The following is a 23736-nucleotide window of genomic DNA, read 5'->3' as shown; positions in this document are numbered from 1 at the left end:
TGTTAGAGAGCTTATTCCTTCACTCTCCCACTTTCCTGGTCCTTCTCACATGAACAGAGAGCAACAATACCCAAAGTCCGAAGGTGCAAACAATTTGATGTTTATTGGGGTGAACTTCCAGCAAGCTTAAATACAAGTTCCTTTTCCTTATTTCCGAATCCCAACTTACTTCCTGTTTGCCCCTAATTTATATAGTAATATTCTTAGCTATACCTTAACCAATCATTCTACTAAAATTTAACTAACCAATCCTAACATATTGTAACATGATTATGTAACCAATTATATCCCACCACCTTAATTAGTTTACACCCAGCAAAATTAATTATACAGCAGACAGGAACAATCACAGAACCAGACAGAGATTATACAGACAAACAATAGCAAAGTGGGAACTATAATGGCAAGACAATACAGAAGTGAGGATTTCACATCCCAGTATTGATAAGTGAGTTCTTGCCAGACAGGATGCTATCAAACTAAGTTTTCTTTTACATTTTCTAGGCACTTTCCTTTCTCTGGAGCTGATAGGCACTATCAGGACAGGATTGTATTCCTAACAGCCCAATAGCACCTTCTTTGCATGTGACTACTTTGAAATGTGAGGATGTGACCGGTCGCTTCCCAGCTTATGGCTGCCTCTGTCGCTTAGCCAAAGGCCTTAGCCTAAGAACAGGGCCCCAGACTGTCACAGTAAGAGAAGGACCTTACATTGGCAGACAGTGATTTTGATTCTTTCTTTTATACCTCTAACTAGCCAAGTGATAAGAATACACCTAAATTCTTAAAGTACAGGCCTTTATAGACAGGCCTGAATATCTATATCCTAACATATGCCATCATGTGCCAGCAATGCCCCTCTGCCATGTATATTGGTCAAACTAGACAGTCTCTACGTAAAAGAATAAATGGACACAAATCAGATGTCAAGAATTATAACATTCATAAACCAGTCGGAGAATACTTCAATCTCTCTGGTCACGCGATTACAGACATGAAAGTTGTGATATTACAACAGAAAAACTTCAAAACCAGACTCCAGCGAGAGCCTGTTGAATTGGAATTCATTTGCAAATTGGATACAATTAACTTAGGCTTGAATAGAGACTGGGAGTGGCTAAGTCATTATGCAAGATAACCTATTTCCCCTTGTTTTTTCCTACCTACACCCTCCCCCCGCCCCCGTTCCTCAGACGTTCTTGTTAAACCCTAGATTTGTGCTGGAAATGGCCCACCTTGATTATCATACACACTGTAAGGAGAGTGATCACTTTAGATAAGCTATTACCAGCAGGAGAGTGGGGTGGGGGGAGAGAAAACCTTTTGTAGTGGTAAACACCCATTTTTTCATGGTTTGTATGTATAAGAACATCGTCTGTATTTTCCACGGTATGCATCCGATGAAATGAGCTGTAGCTCTCGAAAGCTTATGCTCAGATAAATTGGTTAGTCTCTAAGATGCCACAAGTACTCCTTTTCTTTTTGAGTATAGTTGGATAGATTAACAATATTGCTGGGTGGGTTAAGGGAACCACTGCTGTGGCCCCTTGTGGCATGTAGTAGTTTAGATAGTTTAGTGTCCTTTTTCTTTTGTAGAGAAGCAAAGTGTGTGTTGTAAATGGCTTGTCTAGTTTTTGTAAAGTTCAGCCACGAGGAAGTTTGTGTGGAAGGTTGGTTTTTTATGAGAGTATCCAGTTCTGAGAGCTCATTCTTAATCTTTCCCTGTTTGCTGTAGAGGATGTTGATCAGGTGGTCCTACAGTTTCTTTGAGAGCGTGTGTCACAAGCTGTCAGCATAGTCTGTGTGGTATGTAGATTGTAATGGATTTTTTACCTTCAGTCCTTTTGGTATGATGTCCATCTGTTTGCATTTGGAAAGGAAGATGATGTCTGTCTGTATCTGTATGAGTTTTTTCATGAAGTTGATAGATTTCCACTCTATACAGTACTGTCAATGATCTGTATCTCTCTAATCAAAAAGTTAGTGACTGTGTTACCAAAGTCACTTCAACTTTCTTGCTGATTTATTCTTCACCTGGAGCAACTAATTTAAGATACAATCCACAAGCCAAGATACAGAAGGCTACCAGTCTAAACTGGGGCTGGCCAATCAGTTTTATGAGAACAGAATCCAGTGAATATCCATAAGAACATAAGAATGGCCCTACTGGGTCAGACCAAAGGTCCATCTAGACCCAGTATCCTGTCTTCCGACAGCAGTCAGTACCAGGTGCCCCAGAGGGAATGAACAGAACAGGTAATCATCAAGTGATCCACCCCGTCACTCATTCCCAGCTTCTGGCAAACAGAGGCTTGGGACACCATTCCTGCCCATCCTGGCTAATAGCCATTGATGGACCTATCCTCCATCAATTTATCTAGTTCTTTTTAAAACCCAGTTATGGTCTTGGCCTTCACAACATCCTCTGGCAATGAGTTCCACAGGTTGACTGTGTGTTGTGTGAAGAAATACTTCCTTTTATTTGTTTTAAACCTGCTGCCCATTAATTTCATTTGGTGACCCCTAGTTCTTGTGTTACGAGAAGTAGTAAACTACACTTCCTTATCTACTTTCTTTACACCAGTCATGATTTTATAGACCTCATTTAATATCTCCCCTTAGCTGTCTCTTTTCCAAGCTGAAAAGTCCCAGTCTTACTAATCTCTCCTCATACAGAAGCCGTTCCATACCCCTAATAATTTTTGTTGCCCTTTTCTGCATATTGAGGGGATGTTTTCAGAGAACTGTCCACAATGACTCCAAGATCTCTTTCTTGAGCGGTAACAGCTAATTAAGTGGTAACAGCTAATTCATTTTATATGTATAGTTGGGATTATGCTTTCCAATGTGCATTACTTTGCATTTATCAACATTAAATTTCATCTGCTATTTTGTTGCCCGGTCACCCAGTTTTGAGAGATCCGTTTGTAGCTCTTTGCAGTCTGCCTGGGTGTTAACTGTCTTTAGTAATTTTGTATCATCTGCAAATTTTGCCACCTCACTGTTTACCCCTTTTTCCAGATAATTTATGAATGTGTTGAATAGGACTGGTCCCAGAACAGACCCCGGGGAACACCATTATTTACCTCTCTCCATTCTGAAAAATGACTATTTATACTTACCCATTGCTTCCTATCTTTTAACCAGTTACCAATTCATGAGAGCACCTTGCCTCTTATCCCATGGCAGCTTACTTTGCGTAAGAGCCTTTGGTGAGGGACGTTGTCAAAGGCTTTCTGAAAATCTAAGTACACTATATCCACTGGATCCCCTTGGCCCACATGCTTGTTGATCCCCTCAAAGAACAGACTAGGGACCGAGTGGCTAGGCAGCAGTTCGGCAGAAAAGGACCGAGGGGTTACAGTGGACGAGAAGCTGGATATGAGTCAACAGTGTGCCGTTGTTGCCAAGAAGGCCAATGGCATTTTGGGATGTATATGTAGTGGCATTGCCAGCAGATCGAGGGACGTGATCATTCCCCTCTATTCGACATTGGTGAGGCCTCATCTGGAGTACTGTGTCCAGTTTTGGGCCCCACACTACAAGAAGGATGTGGAAAAATTGGAAAGAGTCCAGTGGAGGGCAACAAAAATGATTTGGGGACTGGAACACATGAGTTATGAGGAGAGGCTGAGGGAACTGGGATTATTTAGTCTGCAAAAGAATGGGGGGGGGGGGGATTTGATAGCTGCTTTCAGCTACCTGAAAAGGGATTCCAAAGAGGATGGATCTAGACTGTTCTCAGTGGTAGCTGATGACAGAATAAGGAGTAATGGTCTCAAGTTGCAGTGGGGGAGGTTTAGGTTGGATATTAGGAAAAACTTTTTCACTAGGAAGGTGGTGAAACACTGAAATGCGTTACCTAGGGAGGTGGTGGAATCTCCTTCCTTAGAGGTTTTTAAGGTCAGGCTTGACAAATCCCCGGCTGGGATGATTTAGTTGGGGATTGGTCCTGCTTTGAGCAGGGGGTTGGACTAGATGACCTCTTGAGGTCCCTCCCAACCCTGATATTCTATTATTCTAATTCTAGATTGGTGAGGCATGATTTTCCTTTACTAAAACCATGTTGACTCTTCCTCAACAAATTATGTTCATCTATGTGTCTGACAATATTGTTCTTTATTACAGTTTCAATCAGTTTGGACTTGGATGAATTTGTTTGTCTTTTCACTCATGTTTGATGACCTAAACTGCACGCACTCTACTGAATCTGTCCTACAGTTACTCAAACAAGGTTGCTGACCCATCACAGCCTATGCCACACATTTCCGATACCTGGTCACTGACACAGCTTGGAAAGAAGAGATAAAGATACACCCTTTCTACCTCAGCCTCAATGACGAGATTAAAGGTGAACTGGCCCAGGCTGATCCCCGTACTGTCTTCCACCCACAAAAGTCCCTTTTATGTCAATTATGACTTCCACTCCTGATTCCATCCGTCTGTACCCCAGATCTTGTGTGTCTCCATGGCCTCTGATTTGGCAACACTGCCACCACACAGAAAGGAATTAAAAATCACCCAAACTCAGCCAAGGAGGACTACAACCGATATGCCAACTTCTATTGGCAAGACTCTCCTCCCATGCCAGTTGGAGACAAGCTATGGCTCTTGACTCAACACTTGGTTACCTCCTGACCCTCAAGGAAACTAGACCACTGTTACCTTGGCCCATTATGGGTCATCCAACAGATCAAGCTCCAGTTACCCTGTGGCCTTCAAGCTTCTGTTACCCCATACTACGGAATACATGTTTCCTTGTTAAAGAAACTCCATTCCTGGATGTTCACAACTACCTCCACCACTCATTGAGGTTCAGAGGCAGGAAGAATATTTGGTGAGACAGAGCCTGGATATTAAGCTTCTCTGAGGACAACTATTGTACCTTGTGGACTGGGAAGGGTATGGCCTACTGAACCATTCATGAGAACTGGCCAGTAATATACATGCACCTGACCTCCTTCAGAAACGTCATTGATCACACCCCCCATCAGCCGGGCCCGAGGACACTGGGGAAGCATCCTCAGGTTTGGTGTAAAATGATGAGTCATCCCTGAACTAGAGCCTGATTAAGCCACATGTGGTGATGAGTCATTCCTGTGCCAGGCTCCAGCCAATCCACAAGCCAGGAGCTGGTCTGGTGCCTCTCAGCACAGGTATGTAAGCCCCACAGGAGAAACAGCAGCTCAGTCTCCCCAGTGGCAATTCAGGGCTCAGAACTCTCCCCTGTCTGATAGTGATGACAGACTCTGCGGGCCTTGTCCTGCTCCAGCCCTGCTCAGACTTCAGCCTTGTTCCCAGTCCTGCTACAGCACGGCTCTTCCGCCAGCTTAGCTCCCAGCCCTATTCTTGGCTTGTTGTAACCCCACACTTGACTCCTGACTCCGGCTCCTACCTCTGGTTTTGGTTCCTGGCTTAGCTGCCACTGCACCAACCACTAGGCCTGACCCTCCACCTCTCCGTCTCTGACAGAACTCCCACTGGAGTCAAGAAGTACGCTGTCTGCTGTTAGCCTGGAGGGGGAGTTACACGAGCACATCAGCACACATGTGGAGGTCTTTCTGCTGCATCCTGTGGAAAAACAATGCTCTCTGATCTCCATGGCCTTTGTGTCCCTCAGTGCAAATAGGTAATGTGCTTCAGGAACTTTGCGACCATCCTGCAGCATCTTCTCATCCTGCTGATGATGCGGAGCTGCCCTGCCCTCTTCTTCCCACTGTCAGGCCGATGTTTATCCTGCGTTAGATTTCATAACGTCCAGCTGTATTTGAGGTAAAAATGTGTTGTCTAAAAAAAGTAATTCACTGAGAGGTGCTGGCTGGAAATCATTTTCTGAACCACCGCACAATTTTAATCAGAGGACCAGGCTGTATCCAAGCAAGGGAGGATTTAGGAGGGAGGGAGGAGGGGTTCTAGTGTGGCATTCCCAAGGGAGCTGTAAATCCAAGCTCTGCTTCAGGAAGACAGGATATCATGGGCTTCACATTCTACCCAAACCTAATTTGCACTAGGATTACATGGGCATTACTAATGTATACAGTAACTCAAATTGATTAGCTTGCTATTAGTAAGAGCAATGTGCTCACTTGGTAGCTGCGGTTTCCTTTAGAGCAGGAATATAGTAGGCTTAGATATAATGTTATAGGGAGTGGTGCCTCTTTTCAAATATGCATGTTGTACTAAAGAGGGCCATGTTCTGAGAGATGAAGGGCCATGCAATGGGAGCTGCCAACACCCTGTTACTTTTAGCACATTAGCCTGAACTGTGTGTGTTCCCTCCAGTGCAAAAAATTGATCCTAATGGCCCAGTCCTCTCGTGTTGAAGTTTTGCTACAGACTGCAGTGGCAACAGAATCAGGCCCAAAGTCTGCTTTTATTAAGGACTGTTATTACTTGAAGAACCCCCTGAGCACCTAGATGTTTGCTATTACTAGGCTGTGCACCATGGACACTCGGAGCATGTGCCTTGGGTATATTAGACCATGGAGAACATTTTCCAAAGTGCCTAATTGACTTAGGCACCCAAGACCCATTTTCAGAAGTGACTTTGGCAATTTGAAAGGTGATGGAAGAGAGGCTCCTAAGGCCCAGATCCCAAAGGTATTTAGGTGCCTGACTTCCATTGATTTCAATGTGAACTGCATGCCGAAATACCGTGCGGATCTGGGCCCAAGTCACTTTGGACAATGGAACATAAGGTATGTCTACACTACAAGTGGTACAGTGGTGCAGCTCTAGCTTCATAGCATAGATGCTTCCTACAGCGATGGAAGGGGTTTTTCCATCGCTATAGGAAATCCACCTCCTCGAGAGGCAGTAGCTGGGTCGACAGAAGAATTCTTCCATTGACCTAGCGGTGTGTAAACCGGGGCTTAGGTCAATTTAACTACGTCTCTATGGGGCGTGAACTTTTCATGCACACCCCCGAGCGATGTAACTAGGTCAACTTAAGTTTTAGGTGTAAACCAGGCCTCAGGCTCCTAAGTCAATTAGATGCTTTTGAAAACATCTCTTGGGTATGCTGGGAATCAGGCCTGATTCTAGCACTTGTGGCCAGCCACCATGCCACTGCACCTATGCAACCTGCAAGTATAGACAAGCAAAGCTGCCAGTCCCAACAGATCTGACAGCAGCTTGGAACCAGGGTAAGCACATCGTTAAGGCGAAGATTTCGTCACAGATATCTTTAGTAAAAGTCAGGGACAGGTCACAGGCAATAAAGACAAATTCATGGAGGCTGTGACCTGTCCGTGACTTTTGCTAAAATATCCATGACAAAATGGGGAGCTGCTGGGCAGCTGCAGAGGCCAGCTGGGAGCTCTGGGGGCCCCCAAGGCCCCCCTCCACTCACTGAGAGCTGCAAGGTCTCCCACCACCCAAGGTGGCGGGGAGCTGCAGGGTCCCACGTCCTGCAGTAGCTCGGAGCCCCTGCCGCCCGTGGTGGTTGGGAGCGATGGGGTACCTCCTGCTGCCCTCAGTGGTGGGGAGCTGCAGGGTACCCCCTGCTGGCTACAGCAGCTGAGAGCTTCAGTGTCCCTCCAACCGATGGCATCCAGGAGCTGAGGGGCCCTGCACTGCCCTCAGCAGCTCAGAACTTGGGGGCCCCCCCATTGCTGGTACCCTGCAGTTTCCAGCTGCCGCAGGCTGAAGTCACAGAGGTCTTTGGAAGTCACGGATTCCTGTATCAGGGAACTCCACCTATAATGCAAAACCCATGAGTGGGTCATCAGCAGAGATTAAACCTGTGAGCTGTGTAAGTTGCTCTCCTGACTGAACTAGAAATCTAGCTCTGTTAGTCAAATGCCGTAGCAGATTCAAGCCTCTAGGTGGCTCAGCCCCTGCAGGGGGATGTAACCCACATGTAAGATGGTATTCTACGCCAGCTGAGGAGCTGGCCTCTGAACTTTACACCTGGAGCTGATCTTGAGCCAGGTGTAAAGTTGTGTCCCAAACACACTAACAAAAGTATGTTACTGACAAATGTGCTTTGCTAGGAACTGGACAGGTTAAGATTTCCTCTCAAAGCGTGAAATTCCATGCCCACAGACCTTAAGCAAGGAGATGAGCCAGGGAACAACATCAACGCCCTCAGCCCTCAATCTTCTACATGGAGACAAGATACTGGACTACATGGACCTCTGCTCTGATCCATAAGGCAAATTTTATGGTCCCTGCCCATCCATAACCTGTCCCTTCATGCTGACATTTGGGGCAGGTACAGAGGACCCTCCAATGGCACACAGGAAATGGAGAGACACCTCCCACCTGCCTGACTACTCTGACTGCCATAGGCCCCCTGAGAGAGCTCCAAGTGTTGCAGAAGGTCCTTCAGCTGGCTCTGAAGTAGGTCAACTTTTAGCCTAAGAGAACAGCTGATGGACAGTTTGGCTGCCTGTACTCTAGCACTGCCATGGGCTAGGTCAGATTTTTGCCTAGCTTTCACTACTTCACATTTCATGTTTTTAGCTTGGTTTGCATTTTGCAATTTTCTTGTATAATCAAACTCAAGTTTAAACTTATTTATATAACCAAATTGTTCAGTTTCATCTTGGATTGCATTTCATTACACTTTAATTTTACCGGTGTAAATCAGGAAATGGATTCGCAGCCATTTTATGGTATGATCATGTCTAACTCCTCTGCCGCACATGCTAGCAAGAGATCTCTAATTGCTTTTCAAAGGAAGGAAAGTATCTTATTTTTATGTATTTATTTATTTTTGTATAGTGAGCAGTGAAGTGATTTGCTCAGGGTCACACACAGCAAGTCACTGGCAGAGCTCAAGTCTCCTGCCACAGCACCACACTGCCTTGTAGTTTGATGATATAGGTGGAAGCAGAATTAGGCCACAGAACACTGGAAACATTTTTTTGGGATCTGAGCCCTACAGTTGGAGCCCATCTTTGAGTTTAATCTGATTTAGCTCCATTTCCCTTGTTTGTTTAAACTATGATCAGTTCAGTGCGTTGGATCCCACAGCACCTTACAGAGTTTGGGCCAGTGCCTTAGCTGAATAGCTGGTGTAAATGGGAGCTACAGGGGAGTTATGCTACTTCATACAAGCTGAAGATCTGGCCTAATGAGTTGAGCCTCCCACTGCTCCTGGGAAGCAGGGAAGTCTTTCGCTGCCCATCTCCACAATTATCACTACCTGTTTGTGTTTTGGGATGGCTTGACATGTCTGAGCTGCAGGCTGTAGCCTCATTCAACCTGGCTAGCTGAGTGGAAGATGGAGGCAGGTTGGCAGGTGCTGGTCAGATTCCATAAGGTATTTTACTCCAGATGGATGCATCTACACACAGCGAGACAGGATTCAAGACTGTTAGCAGTACTGTGCGGGGGCCTAGGGCAAGACAAAGTGCTCTAGCAGGTTGACTGGCTTGTTTGACTTTCTCCCAGCTCTCTAGCTACAATCAAGCCCAAGTTTGCTGCACATTACAACTTGGTGAGAGAGGCATTAGCAGGAGTTTGTAATGGCCTTTACTCCCTCCTGCTTTGTAAATGACTTGCACAATAGTTCCTCTCTACGTTTGGATAACAATCCACGTCCCATTTCCTAAATAACATTAGACATGCATCATTCAAGATCCTTTTGCTCCTTTGTTCCTTGCCTGTGGAACGCACTGTCAGTGAAAGTGGGAATGCCAACCGTTGTGCCTCTCCAACTAGCATGTACAAAGTAGTTTCATTCAGCTTTTTGAAGTGATTATTTTGGGACTATTATGTGGCTATAGCTGCTGATTTTACACTCGGTGGGTGGGAAAGTGCCCTGACAAGGCTGCATGAAGGGCATAATCGAATGTGTGCTTGCATTGCTGCCCTATTTCACTACGTGGGAGAGCAGGGTTTTACTTATATATATATATATATATATATATACAGTGAACACCAACACCACATACTTAACCAGAGATTCAAAATACACACTTCAGCTATTTTTAGGTACGTACTCTGAGCCACTGTTCAGTGTTTGAATCCGACTTACGGCAACAGCGGATACTCCATTAATTGCACAGGCCATTAGCGAACATACAAGACCTGGCTCCTCCAGAACTGTGTAGGTGGGGCTGATTAGATAGATGTGAAGCACAGAAATGAACATTTCCTATATCCCCGCTGATTACTGATCTGCGTGGCTGTGTGACTGCAGACGACCATTCAAAAATAACAGCAAAATTGCTCCTTACTTCCCCACTGAGTCAGGTCACCCGCAGAGCACTTTGGGGTTTATATATAATTCCCACACAGCTCCACTGCCAGGCAACAAACACTGGGGCAGACAGACAGAACTGACACGTCTGTTTTTTTAAATACACAGGCTTAAATGGGGAAAATCACTTCACTTTTCTGTGCTTTTGGTTCCTCTCCTAGCCTTTGTCTGCCTTATCCGTTACAGTGTAAACTCGGGCCAGGGACTCTCTCTTACCATGTATTTGTATAGCACCTAGCAAGTGAGACTGATCTCAGCTGGGAGCCTCTTTTCACTATTGTAATACAAATCACAACTGGGATATGGACTAACACCACATTCAGCTAATACCTAGAAAAATAAAAACAGTTTTAAAAATATCCCCCAGTACATTGCACGGACAGGTACAAATTAACAGCATTACCAAGTATTCACATAGTATATAAAGTGTTAACATACTCATCTGCAATTACACTCTTAAAGAAGCAGAATCTGGACTTGGCTTAGAGCCAGACATACAAAATGAAGACATCAACACCACTGGTAAATCTAGTACAGGTATGTAATTTCCACAACCCTTTTCATCCGGGAAGGTCACGGGTTTGCACTGTGCACAGCTGTCTAGTGTAATAAATGAAATCGTAATTCTTTAAAAAGGGGTTATAGTTGCATTACAAGCAGGAAAGGCAGTTGTTAGAATAGGGGGAAACAAAGCCCAAGTGTCTGTTATTTACAGCTATTTCAGTTGTATCCTCCATAAAACATTCAGCCCCTTAAAGTTTATATGCACCTGGAACAGACAGTAGCCAAATATCTGTTATAGATTTCAACTGCCCCCTAAAGGCGAAATATCAGAATTGCATTTACATTTCATACCCCTGACAAAATGAACACAAAATGAAAATGAAATGATGGTGGACTGGCAGTGAGTAGCACTGAATCCAAAAGTAGAAGGTACACTGCTGAGAGGACCACTTGAGAACAACAGTTTCTCCTTTTATTAGTCTCTGCATATTAGCAAATGAAAACACATTGTTTACCAACTTGCATGCTCTGAATCAAGGTCTGTGAGAATGCTGAAGAGCAGCAGGTCAAGAAAATATCAGGAAATGATTGTATCAGATTGTAAATGGTATAGATGTCACCACCCTACAACTCTCTTACTTTAGCCTTAGAGGCCAAAACACACTGGGAGACTCAAAGCAAACCACTGCTAGCACTTTTCACCACTGGTTTCTATCACAATTAGCCATTTTATAACCTCTCCAACAAAAACTGGGCATTTTGATAGACGTGGATGATGGCTAGGGATGGAAAACTAATGTGGATTGTACAGAAACTCTAGTTAAGGCACTAGCATTTAACAGTCTAATCATGAGGAATTTTGACACAACTACTGATAGCCACTAACTCTGCTGTACATAGCTCAGAGCATATCAGGTAGTAATTTATGTTTAGAAATAAACAAGCCAAGAGATGTCATTATTTGTGTTGTATTTTCTGTTTCACTTGGAAATCCCCATGACAGTAAGGGACTATGAATAAGCTTTGTTACAGTAGCCAGAGTTATCACCTCAATTTGTGAAACGAGCAAAGTAAATGCATATGATTGTATTCTTCGGTTTGTACCAGATAGGGATGTGTTTTTGCTAGGCCAGAACTAGCTATTTACCCTGCGCCTTATGGTCCCCACTCCTGCATGCTTCAGAGGGGAATCCAGGAGCAGTGACTGAAAATCCTAGAGGGATTAGATTCCACATGGTGAGCCCTTTGACATGAAAATCATGCTAAGCGGGTCCTGCAGGAATTCAAGGGGGTATGTAAGACTTGGAGTAGGAGCTGAAATAGAGTGGATGCTCTGTGCAGCTTGCTCCCGTAAGAAAGTATGAGCTACAGCTATGCTCCTGTTGCTAGTATAATTTTATACTGGCAACAGAGTCACAATTTACAGGGTTCTCTGCACAGTGTGGTTTTAGGTGGTATGGCAGCTCTAGAAACTGAAGGGGATACCTGCTGCCTTTGAACTTGCTGCTCATGAGGCTGACACACCCTATGACTTTACTAGACCAGAGGGGATGGTTTATGGATTTTATAGGCCTCCTTGTTAGGAATGAAATTAAACCACAATCTGTCCCTGAATTCCTACTTCCACTTCACACACCTGCCAGGCAGGGGTGGATAATAACTAATAGAAGCCTGGATCCACAAAAATAGCAGACTCCTCCCTCTACTAGTATGTGCTTCCCTATTACCCAATAGATAGGGTAAGTACAGATTTACATTTATGCTGAAACAAACATGAGAGAATGGCCTATCCTGATAGGCGGAGCAAACTGCTTCCTCCAAAAAGAACCCTCCTTTACACACACAGCTGTGAGGCTTCTGCCCTTCGGACGGCTATGTTTCGATGGTAAGACCCGTCCTAAACCCCGATGACCACAGCTCAGGTCAGTCTGCCTACCCCATCCCCTTGCCAATGGAATCATGGGGATACACTGTGTCTCCAAGATCCTGCTGAGCTCTGTGTTTGCCAAGTCCCCTAAGGGGATTCCAGGCCATGCACTCTGCTGCCACTTGGACCTGGAGAGGTGAGGTGAGGTAGCTTATTGTGTTGTGATGTACTATGCATTTTGTTATACTTAATAAAATTAATGGGAGAAATTCTGACCTCACTGAAGTCAATGAGAGATTTGCCACTGACTAGACAGTGGTTTATAAACGTTACTGGATTTAAAAAAAAAAAAAAAACAAGTAAAAGAAAAATTTCATGTCAGCATTTTTTCATTAAAAAACAAAACAAAAAAACCCCACCTCTCAGTAACACCATTAATTCTACAGCTTAGTATTAAAATACATCTGTAGGGTCAGTTACATTTAGACAGGTTCCAGTTATACTCCTAAGGTGTCCACTGTTTATTTTTATAATATTCCTAGAAGGGATTCCATACAAACCCCAATTCTGACGTCTTGTTTAGAAAATAGTACAAAGCCTTTTTCAGAGGCCCCATAATCCAGTCATGCCAGGAAAGGGTCATTTTCCTTTCCCACACAGTACTGTAGCAAATCATACATACAACATGTTACAAGAGACTGAACATTACCCTGAACTTCAACTTCTAATGGTTTCCACATTTTTTTTAAAAAATGGCCAAATCATGAAATCCAAACTGAGTGTGTGCATGTGCCTCCTTTCTGAGAGTAAAACCTTCCAAACGTATTTTCTGAACCGTGTACTCAACCAGCTCTCCCTTCTCTAGCGTCCATTTGCTTTTGCTGCACTAGTTCCTCCTCCTTCTTCTTGTAAAGCTTCACAAGATATTCGTCAGGCTCAATTCCCATTTCCCTAAACTCTGACATGACCTTTTCCAGCCTGTCCAGTGTTCTGGCACTGTGAACTTTCCGGGCGGTGATGTACAACGTAAACTCATCAAACCCCATCAGTTTACAGGTGTCTACATCACAGATATTTTTAACATCTTTGGTTTTGTCCACTTGCGGGAAGAAAACCAATCCTGACATTTTCTCCAGGTCTTCAATATGCACTTGAAATTCAGGTAGTTGGTGACTGAAGCCTATGGGATCGTTGGGCACCACAAAGGCTCCCAGCACCAGGGGCTCCGAGGATATTCTGCTTCTCCTGGCGAGAATCACCTTGTAGAGATGTGATGGCACAGCTACATCGCCCTTGCCGATTACCTAGCAACAAAACGATTACATTAGAGATACACATCTGAACCAGGAATTAGGCCTAATCCTACTACATCTGGAAACGAGCTACTATCAGCATACAATGCATAACTAAGCAGCAAGGAGATCATGAAAGCTATACTGGACTACAGTATGCTCCCTTTGTATCAATTGCTTTGCAACTCTCAACACAATCCCTATCCTCATTGGTGAGCACAGACACAGAAACATGGCAGAGAACACACTGGAGGAAGCTGCACGGATGTTTGGTGGTTGTTTGAAGATTTTTTTCAGAACATTGTATTGGTCCCTCTCATCCTGACATCCTAATGCAACTCCTATACAACTGATTTTCCATTAAACTTAAAAACAGAGGATTCTAACTTGCTGTCTGACTGCAGAGCCAACAAACATCTACAGAAGCAGATGATCTGTATTCCCAACTGTACAGATTATTTCCTTTTTACCATCAGCCATGCCGAGTGGATTATTTTTAAAGTGAGGATCTCGTATACTGTATATGAAACATCAAAAATCTAGGATACAGCATTAGTAAATACCGCATTTATACAACAATACAATTCAATTAATGTAACACAAGCCAGCAAAGCAAAGGGAGAAAGGATCAAATCAGGACTTAGATTTCCACTCCCCAGAACTATCTGGTATGCCTGGCATAGTTTCTTTGCTTTCATGCAGTACTGTTGCTGATCTCTGTCATGCCCCTTTGCCAACATTCTCTATACAATCTGCTCATAGTTGTCGACGTTTCTACAGCTGTTCCTTAGGTGTGCTTGTACAATCTCTTCTCCCCATAGGCCCAGGAGATCCAATACTTCTTGCCTGATCTGGGCAGAAGTGCGTCTAGTAGCTCTCTGTTCGTACAGCCAGCACGGTTGGACAGCCAAATGCAAACAGAAAAGGTGTGCTCCAAGATGTGCTCACTAAGGTGAGCAATCAGGAAAAGGCATTTCAAAAAACACATGGGAGTTTTAAAGCACGCTGGGGTGAACTTCTGCTGCTTGTGACCTCAGAGCTCTGAATTCATTCACACACACCCATACACAGAGGGCTACCCTTACAGCAGAGAGCCCTTCCTGTGCCATGTATCCATCTAGCAGGAGACACCATTCAATGAGAAACTGAATGTTCCCATTGCCAGGAAAATGAACTATTCAAATGAATTACGTTCAGGTGGGCATTTTACTAGGATCCTTTTATTTGCTACGATGTTTATCTGGCATGTGGACAGAACACACAGTCAGTCAACAAAGTACAGCGAGGCTTATGTCTAGAAGATTTGAGTTCTGTTTAACCCTTTTTATATAATTATATTTTAAAAACACAATTAGAAATGGCAAACAAGAAAATGAGGTAGATTATTTACCATGAACTATGAGGCTGTCTGGCTGCGTGCACAAAATCCAGAAGTGAAACACTGTATTCTTGGTTTATAACATATGCAAAGACAAAGACCCTGGCAGCACATTTTCATTTCTTTACATCTTTGTGGCATGGCCGCTTTCTTCGGAGTCCTATTTTATCTATCTGTGTCACTGCTGTGATTGATTCAATTAATTACAAGCATTTTTAAGTCAAGGTAATGGTTGAAATGTACTTTGGCTCTACAGATATTCAGTATAATTCAGTTACAGGATAATCATCATCTCAATATATTTTAGTGGGATAGTATTGAGCACTTTTGCACAAGTTAATGCATTTTTAAAACCCAACCTTGCCAATGGCTACTGAAGTATTCAAAGTTCAGATCAGTCTGTTCCAATATTTAACTCATTTAGGTTTCTACTAGCACTGTGGTGGATTCCTTTAGTGTTTGAAATAGTTCTTCACATCCTGTTGCAATAATTAAAACCCTTAAAGCCCAAGCAGTTAGAAAGAAACCACCCTGCCCTTAGGAGAAAGGAAATGGAAATCATAACTACAGTTTTCATTTTTGGTGCAGTTACTTGGCAACAACTTCCCTATTGTTCTCTCCGTATCTCTCCATACGGATCATGATCTCAATTTTCTTTAGTTTACATTATCAACATTATCATAACAGCAAGCATTCCTCCCCTCTTTAGAGGGTTTCCTAATAACAACTTATCAGCAGGTGAAGACATACTGCAGTCTACAAATAATCTTCCCTTTGCCCCCAACCCTTTCCCAAATAAAACCCTCCCTATCCATATAAGTCATGAAGACAGTGCCAGGAAAAGCAATCCCCAAAATACCTTACGCTAAATTCCCTTTCAATGAGGATAGGTGTCTTGATCCTAGAGAGTCGGAGCTCTTAAGCTTCAAATCACTTTGCATTTAGCATTTAGAGTCTGTGAAGCCAGGAGTACTTGTGGCCAGGCTGACAGCTCCCAGGCACAGAGAGCTTAATCAAAAGTGATTGATGTGCTGGTAATTTTAAAATCTATACTAAAAATTACCACTGCCCCCAAACCTAGTGCTTTATCTGATGTATTCAAATTGAATTGTAAAATGAACAGTGTTGCTCATTCGAGGTGAAATTCAATCCTTTGCAGGAAGTGACCAGCATGAGGCCTATGCACTGCTTTGTGGGTTCCAGGGAAACTGAAGTGGTACACAGGCTTTGCGCTAGCCCTGTGCATAGGTGTGAATTTGACCCACAGCAAGTAAAACACTGTTCCAATGAATTTTGTCCTGTGACAGGTTTCAGCATAGTCCAAAACAGTCCTCTTACGCTACCCAGAACAGGTGTAAAGATTCTATCCCAGCCCTTTCCAGCAGTTTGTAAACACCCTTTTTTAGGGAGAGTTGGGGGGAGGGGATGCATGTTCTTGCAAATATGTTTCTTTATAAGAAAAGTCTTCTGGAGTATAAAGCCTATACTGACCGTACAGTCTTGTATTGCAGGTACTATTGGCAGTAAAAGTGACCCAACAGTGAATGTTACAACGACAGAGTGTGACTGTTAGAGTGAGCCATAATGGCAATGTTAATACACTGGGGTTTAATTCAATATGCACACAATACATGACTTTGCATGATGGCCGATACTAGTGGTATTTGCTTGTAAAATGCTGTGCATATATACTGCACTGTATAATAAAAACGATTGGTTGAAAAACGTAACAAGAAGCTTACCTACCTCCATCATTACCCCATTCTGCTCAAGTACCTCCACTGTCATACACACCTATTGCTTGCCTTTATATGAAAGAGGCTGTAAAAGAATACTATGTACGGTTCTATAGGTTGCCCAATACACATATGCACAGCTGAATAGTCAGCAAGTGGGGTCAAGTATGGTTCTGCAGAGAGAGCACAGTTTGAACAGGAATAATAGAAGAGCACACGATCAGTTCATTTTCTAGCACCACCTTGTGGAGCTTCTTTGTAACTGCAGCAACAGTCAGAATCACAGGGCATGTCTACATTATAAAGTTAAGTCGCCATCAAGCCTCCACATTAAGTCAATCGTGTGTGTCCACACCACGCTCACTAGCAGTACTTGCACTGATGCACAGAGCAGTGCACTGTGGGTAGCAATCCCATGGTGCAAATAGCCACATGGGGTCTTGGGAAGGGCTTGCAAAGCCTCATGGAACCAGAGCATTGTCACAGAGGCGGGAGGGGAATGACAACATGGGGCTTCGGCCTCCCACGATGCACTTTCCTCCCTCCCCTGACACCAATGGCAAACAACCCATGTTTTTTTCGCACCTTTTTTCAAAGGTTTTAGCAGCGCATACGCAATAGCTCAAGAAGCATGGACCTGCTCAGTTGTGTGCTCTTGCTGTGGGCATTACAAACACCTCGCACCTTATCCTCAGTATTTCCAGAGCCGAGACAGGAGCAGTAGCGCGGAACATTGCACTGTCATGCATGCAGCCATGCCGCAAGCCATAGAACAAAACAATTCCTGGTTGCTGCTGGCAGTCGCATATCAACTGAACACGGTGAAACTCAGTTTCTGGTCCCAGGAAACAAGCAGTGACTGGTGGGACCACATCGTTATGGGATGATGACCAGTGGCTGCAGAACTTTTGAATGCGGAAGGCCACCTTCCAGGAACTTTGTGCAGAGCTTTCCCCAGCCCTGAAGTGCAGCAACACTAAAATGAGAGCTACTCTGACAGTGAAGAAGCGAGTGGCGATCGCTCTATGGAAGATTGCAACGCCAGACTGTTCCCCGTCAGTGGTGAATCAATTCGGAGTTGGTAAATCCACCGTGGGAGCTGTTGTAATCCAAGAGTTCAGGGCCATAAATCAACTTCTGCTAAGAAGGATAGTGACTCTGGGCAACGTGCAGGACATAGCTGATGGTTTTGTTGTGATGGGGTTCCCTAACTGTAGTGGGGCAACAGATGGCACATATATCCCTATCTTGGCACCAGACCACCTTGCCAAAGAGTACATAAACCACAAGGGATACTTTTCAATGATGTTGCAAGTGCTGGTGGTTCACAGGGGGTGTTTCACCAACATCAGTGTGGGATGGTCAGGAAAGGTGCATGAGTGCATCTTTAAGAAAACAGGTCTGTTCAAAAAGCTGCAAGCAGGGACTTTCTTTCCAGACCACAAAGTAACTACCGATGACATTGAAATGCCAATCGTGATCTGGGAGAACAAGCCTGCCACTTGCTCCCATGGCTCATGAAGTTGTACACTGGTCATCTGGACAGCAGTAAGGAGTGGTTCAACAATAGTCTGAGCAAGTGCAGAACGGTGCTGGAATGTGCCTTGGAATGCTTAAAGGATTGCTGGTGCAATTTGCTTACCAGGTTAGACCTCAGTGAAAGCAATATCCCCACTGTTATTGTTACATGCTGTGTGCTCCATAATATCTATGACACAAAGGGAAAAAAAATTCGCCAGGGTCGGGTGTGTAGGCAGATAGGTTGGCAGCTAATTTTGAGCAGCCAGATACCAGGACAATAAGAAGAGCGCAGCAAGGGGCTCTGCATCTCCATGAGGCTTTCAATAAAGAGCCACAGTAATGCGTGCCACTTATCTGCATTGTGCCTTCCAAAACCATACCCTCCGTTACATGGGTTTCCCTGTAACCCCCCCTTCCAACCCAATGACTGGAATCAATAAAGAGCATTTCTTCAGCATTTCAGCCATGGCGAGTATAGCCCTACGACATGGGCGACAGGCCTTGTGCTGCAACTTTTGGCATACCTACATTGGGAGCACAGCTGGACAATGCCTCTTCCCCCCAGCAACAGGGATCATAGAATCATAGAATATCAGGGTTGGAAGGGACCTCAGGAGGTCATCTAGTCCAACCCCCTGCTCAAAGCAGGACCAATCCCCAATTAAATCATCCCAGCCAGGGCTTTGTCAAGCCTGACCTTAAAAACTTCTAAGGAAGGAGATTCTACCACCTCCCTAGGTAACGCATTCCAGTGTTTCACCACCCTCCTAGTGAAAAAGTTTTTCCTAATATCCAACCTAAACCTCCCCCACTGCAACTTGAGACCATTACTCCTTGTCCTGTCCTCTTCTACCACTGAGAATAGTCTAGAACCATCCTCTCTGGAACCACCTCTCAGGTAGATGAAAGCAGCTATCAAATCCCCCCTCATTCTTCTCTTCTGCAGACTAAACAATCCCAGTTCCCTCAGCCTCTCCTCATAACTCATGTGTTCCAGACCCCTAATCATTTTTGTTGCCCTTCGCTGGACTCTTTCCAATTTATCCACATCCTTCTTGTAGTGTGGGGCCCAAAACTGGACACAGTACTCCAGATGAGGCCTCACCAATGTCGAATAGAGGGGGACGATCACTCTCTATGCCCCTACTTATACATCCCAAAATGCCATTGGCCTTCTTGGCAACAAGGGCACACTGCTGGCACATATCCAGCTTCTCGTCCACTGTCACCCCTAGGTCCTTTTCAGCAGAACTGCTGCCTAGCCATTCGGTCCCTAGTCTGTAGCTGTGCAGTGGGTTCTTCCGTCCTAAGTGCAGGACCCTGCACTTATCCTTATTGAACCTCATCAGATTTCTTTTGGCCCAATCCTCCAATTTGTCTTGGTCCCTCTATATCCTAACCCTGCCCTCCAGCGTATCTACCACTCCTCCCAGTTTAGTATCATCCGCAAATTTGCTGAGAGTGCAATCCACACCATCCTCCAGATCATTTATGAAGATATTGAACAAAACCGGCCCCAGGACCGACCCCTGGGGCACTCCACTTGACACCGGCTGCCAACTAGACATGGAGCCATTGATCACTACCCGCTGAGCCCGACAATCTAGCCAACTTTCTACCCACCTTATAGTGCATTCATCCAGCCCATACTTCTTTAACTTGCTGACAAGAATACTGTGGGAGACCGTGTCAAAAGCTTTGCTAAAGTCAAGAAACAATACATCCACTGCTTTCCCTTCATCCACAGAACCAGTAATCTCATCATAGAAGGCGATTAGATTAGTCAGGCATGACCTTCCCTTGGTGAATCCATGCTGACTGTTCCTGATCACTTTCCTCTCATGTAAGTGCTTCAGGATTGATTCTTTGAGGACCTGCTCCATGATTTTTCTGGGGACTGAGGTGAGGCTGACTGGCCTGTAGTTCCCAGGATCCTCCTTCTTCCCTTTTTTAAATATTGGCACTACATTAGCCTTTTTCCAGTCATCCGGGACTTCCCCCGTTCGCCACGAGTTTTCAAAGATAATGGCCAATGGCTCTGCAATCACAGCTGCCAATTCCTTTAGCACTCTCGGATGCCATTCGTCCGGCCCCATGGACTTGTGCATGTCCAGCTTTTCTAAATAGCCCCTAACCACCTCTTTCTCCACAGAGCGCTGGCCATCTATTCCCCATGTTGTGATGCCCAGCGCAGCAGTCTGGGAGCTGACCTTGTTCGTGAAGACAGAGGCAAAAAAAGCATTGAGTACATTAGCTTTTTCCACATCCTCTGTCACTAGGTTGCCTCCCTCATTCAGTAAGGGGCCCACAATTTCCTTGGCTTTCTTCTTGTTGCCAACATACCTGAAGAAACCCTTCTTGTTACTCTTAACATCTCTCGCTGGCTGCAGCTCCAGGTGCGATTTGGCCCTCCTGATTTCATTCCTACATGCCCGAGCAATATTTTTATACTCTTCCCTGGTCATATGTCCAACCTTCCACTTCTTGTAAGCTTCTTTTTTATGTTTAAGATCCGCTAGGATTTCACCGTTAAGCCAAGCTGGTCGCCTGCCATATTTACTATTCTTTCGACACATCGGGATGGTTTGTCCCTGTAACCTCAACAGGGATTCCTTGAAATATAGCCAGCTCTCCTGGACTCCTTTCCCCTTCATGTTAGTCCCCCAGGGGATCCTACCCTTCTGTTCCCTGAGGGAGTCGAAGTCTGCTTTCCTGAAGTCCAGGGACCGTATCCTGCTGCTTAGCTTTCTTCCCTGTGTCAGGATCCTGAACTCAACCAACTCATGGTCACTGCCTCCCAGATTCCCATCCACTTTTGCTTCCCCTACTAATTCTTCCCGGTTTGTGAGCAGCAGGTCAAGAAAAGCTCCCCCCCAGTTGGCTCCTCTAGCACTTGCACCAGGAAATTGTCCCGTACGCTATCCAAAAACTTCCTGGATTGACTATGCACCACTGTATTGCTCTCCCAGCAGATATCAGGAAAATTAAAGTCACCCATGAGAACCAGGGTGTGCGATCTAGTAGCTTCTGCGAGCTGCCGGAAGAAAGCCTCATCCACCTCATCCCCCTGGTCCGGTGGTCTATAGCAGACTCCCACCACTACATCACTCTTGTTGCTCACACTTCTAAACTTAATCCAGAGACACTCAGGTTTTTCTGCAGTTTCGTACCGGAGCTCTGAGCAGTCATACTGCTCCCTTACATACAGTGCTACTCCCCCACCTTTTCTGCCCTGCCTGTCCTTCCTGAACAGTTTATAACCATCCATGACAGTACTCCAGTCATGTGAGTTATCCCACCAAGTCTCTGTTATTCCAATCACGTCATAATTCCTTGACATCACCAGGACCTCCAGTTCTCCCTGCTTGTTTCCAAGGCTTTGTGCATTCGTATATAAGCACTTGAGATAACCTGCTGATCGCCCCTCATTCTCAGTATGAGGCAGGAGCCCTCCCCTCACAGACATTCCTGCCTGTGCTTCCTCCCAGTATCCTGCTTTCCCACTTACCTCAGGGTTTTGGTCTCCTTCCCCCGGTGAACCTAGTTTAAAGCCCTCCTCACTAGGTTAGCCAGCCTGCTCGCAAAGATGCTCTTCCTTCTCTTCGTAAGGTGGAGCCCGTCTCTGCCCAGCACTCCTCCTTCATGGAACACCATCCCACGGTCAAAGAATCCAAAGCCTTCTCTCCGACACCACCTGCGTAGCCATTCGTTGACTTCCACGATTCGACGGTCCCTACCCAGGCCTTTTCCTTCCACGGGGAAGATGGACGAGAACACCACTAACATAAATTACTGCAGTGGCTGATGTCCACATTACTCTCCGTCAGTGGTGCGTGTCCTCACCAGGAGCGCTTCCACTGACTGAAGAGGGGCAGTGTGGGTGACTGAGAGTCAGGGCTCTCAGCTCCACGCATCTCCCTACCAGGAGCTCAGCTGTTCCTCTGGGCTTCTTGCCTCCCTGCTGCCAGCCGGAAAGTGGGGGGAAGCCACCCGGGGCTCCTCACCACTGCACTCCCAGCCAGGAGTGGAGTGGCAGCCACATGTAGCTTCTTATCTCTGCACTCCCTGCTGGGAGCAGGGAAGACACCTGGGGCTTCTTGTGAGATCCGCACCCAGAGTCCAGTCAGCTGCTGTGCTCCCAGCGGGGAGTGAGGAACTAGGACACTAGGGGGCAGCAGGGCTCCCAGTGGCAAGCCTGGGTGGCAGCGTGGCTTGGAGCAGAGACCAGGCAGCAGTGCGGCTCTGGAGCCAACTTTCTTGTCAATTTCACGGGTCCACTGGAGCCGTAAAACTGACAAGGACAGCCAATGGCTGATATAAAGAATGCAGTGTCTACACACACACTGCTTCGCCTTAACTACACTGACTTAAGCCTTACGCCTCTCACTGAGGTGCTTTTATATCAGCATAGCAGGGGAGTTATATCAGCAGGAGGAACATTTCAACGTATACACCTCCACTATTTTGTTGACAAAAGTGAGTAATATAGTCTTGTCTTTTCACATTGCTGACAAGTCTTTCCCATGTTCCACTATCATTTGGGTGCGTACACCTGACTCTGCCTTTCCTCGAACACAGCTCAAAAGACCTTATTTGGCCACCCCCCTGTAAAGGGAAGCCTCTCTTCTCAGCAGCACAGTATGTTGGCAATTAGCACAACAGAGCCCTCTTAGCCCAAATCCTTTTATGGTTGCAGCTCGTTTTAAAGCGTATACCTGCTTTCCCACAACATCTGATTTCCCCTTGTTCTCACATCGCCCATCACACGTAGTCATCTTCTCTCTCTGCTTTGTTTAAGTAAGTGATGGGTCAGGTTTTAACTATTTTTCTTTGAAGTCCTATAGGCTTTTCTCCAAGGCCACAAGAGCTTACCAATACTCATGCTAAAACTGCTCCAAATTTTAGAATGGATTTAAACAGGACAGGTTTCAGAGTAACAGCTGTGTTAGTCTGTATTCTCAAAAAGAAAAGGAGGACTTGTGGCACCTTAGAGTCTAACCAATTTATTTGAGCATAAGCTTTCGTGAGCTACAGCTCACTTCATCGGATGCATACTGTGGAAAATACAAAAGATGTTTTTATACATACAAACCATGAAAAAATGGGTGTTTACCACTACAAAAGGTTTTCTCTCCCCCTACCCCACTCTCCTGCTGGTAATAGCTTATCTAAAGTGATCACTCTCCTTACAATGTGTATGATAATCAAGGTGGGCCATTTCCAGCACA

General features: G+C 45.1%; 1 protein-coding gene across 1 annotated transcript in view; it reads right to left on the bottom strand.

Moving 5' to 3' along the window:
* Positions 1–8451: 8451 nt before the first annotated feature.
* The window catches only part of EXOG (exo/endonuclease G), a 33721-nt gene continuing 18436 nt past the window's right edge, over positions 8452–23736 (bottom strand). The window contains exon 6 of the mRNA XM_073334661.2: positions 8452–13885. Within this exon, the coding sequence (XP_073190762.1) occupies positions 13424–13885 (462 nt within the window). The 3' untranslated portion in view covers positions 8452–13423. The remainder of the gene's footprint in view (positions 13886–23736) is intronic.

The sequence above is a fragment of the Lepidochelys kempii genome, chromosome 2 (assembly GCF_965140285.1).
Source record: "Lepidochelys kempii isolate rLepKem1 chromosome 2, rLepKem1.hap1, whole genome shotgun sequence".
NCBI lineage: Eukaryota > Metazoa > Chordata > Testudines > Cheloniidae > Lepidochelys > Lepidochelys kempii.
The sequence above is the reverse complement of the archived record's forward strand: the minus strand, read 5'-3'. Positions and strand labels throughout refer to the sequence as shown.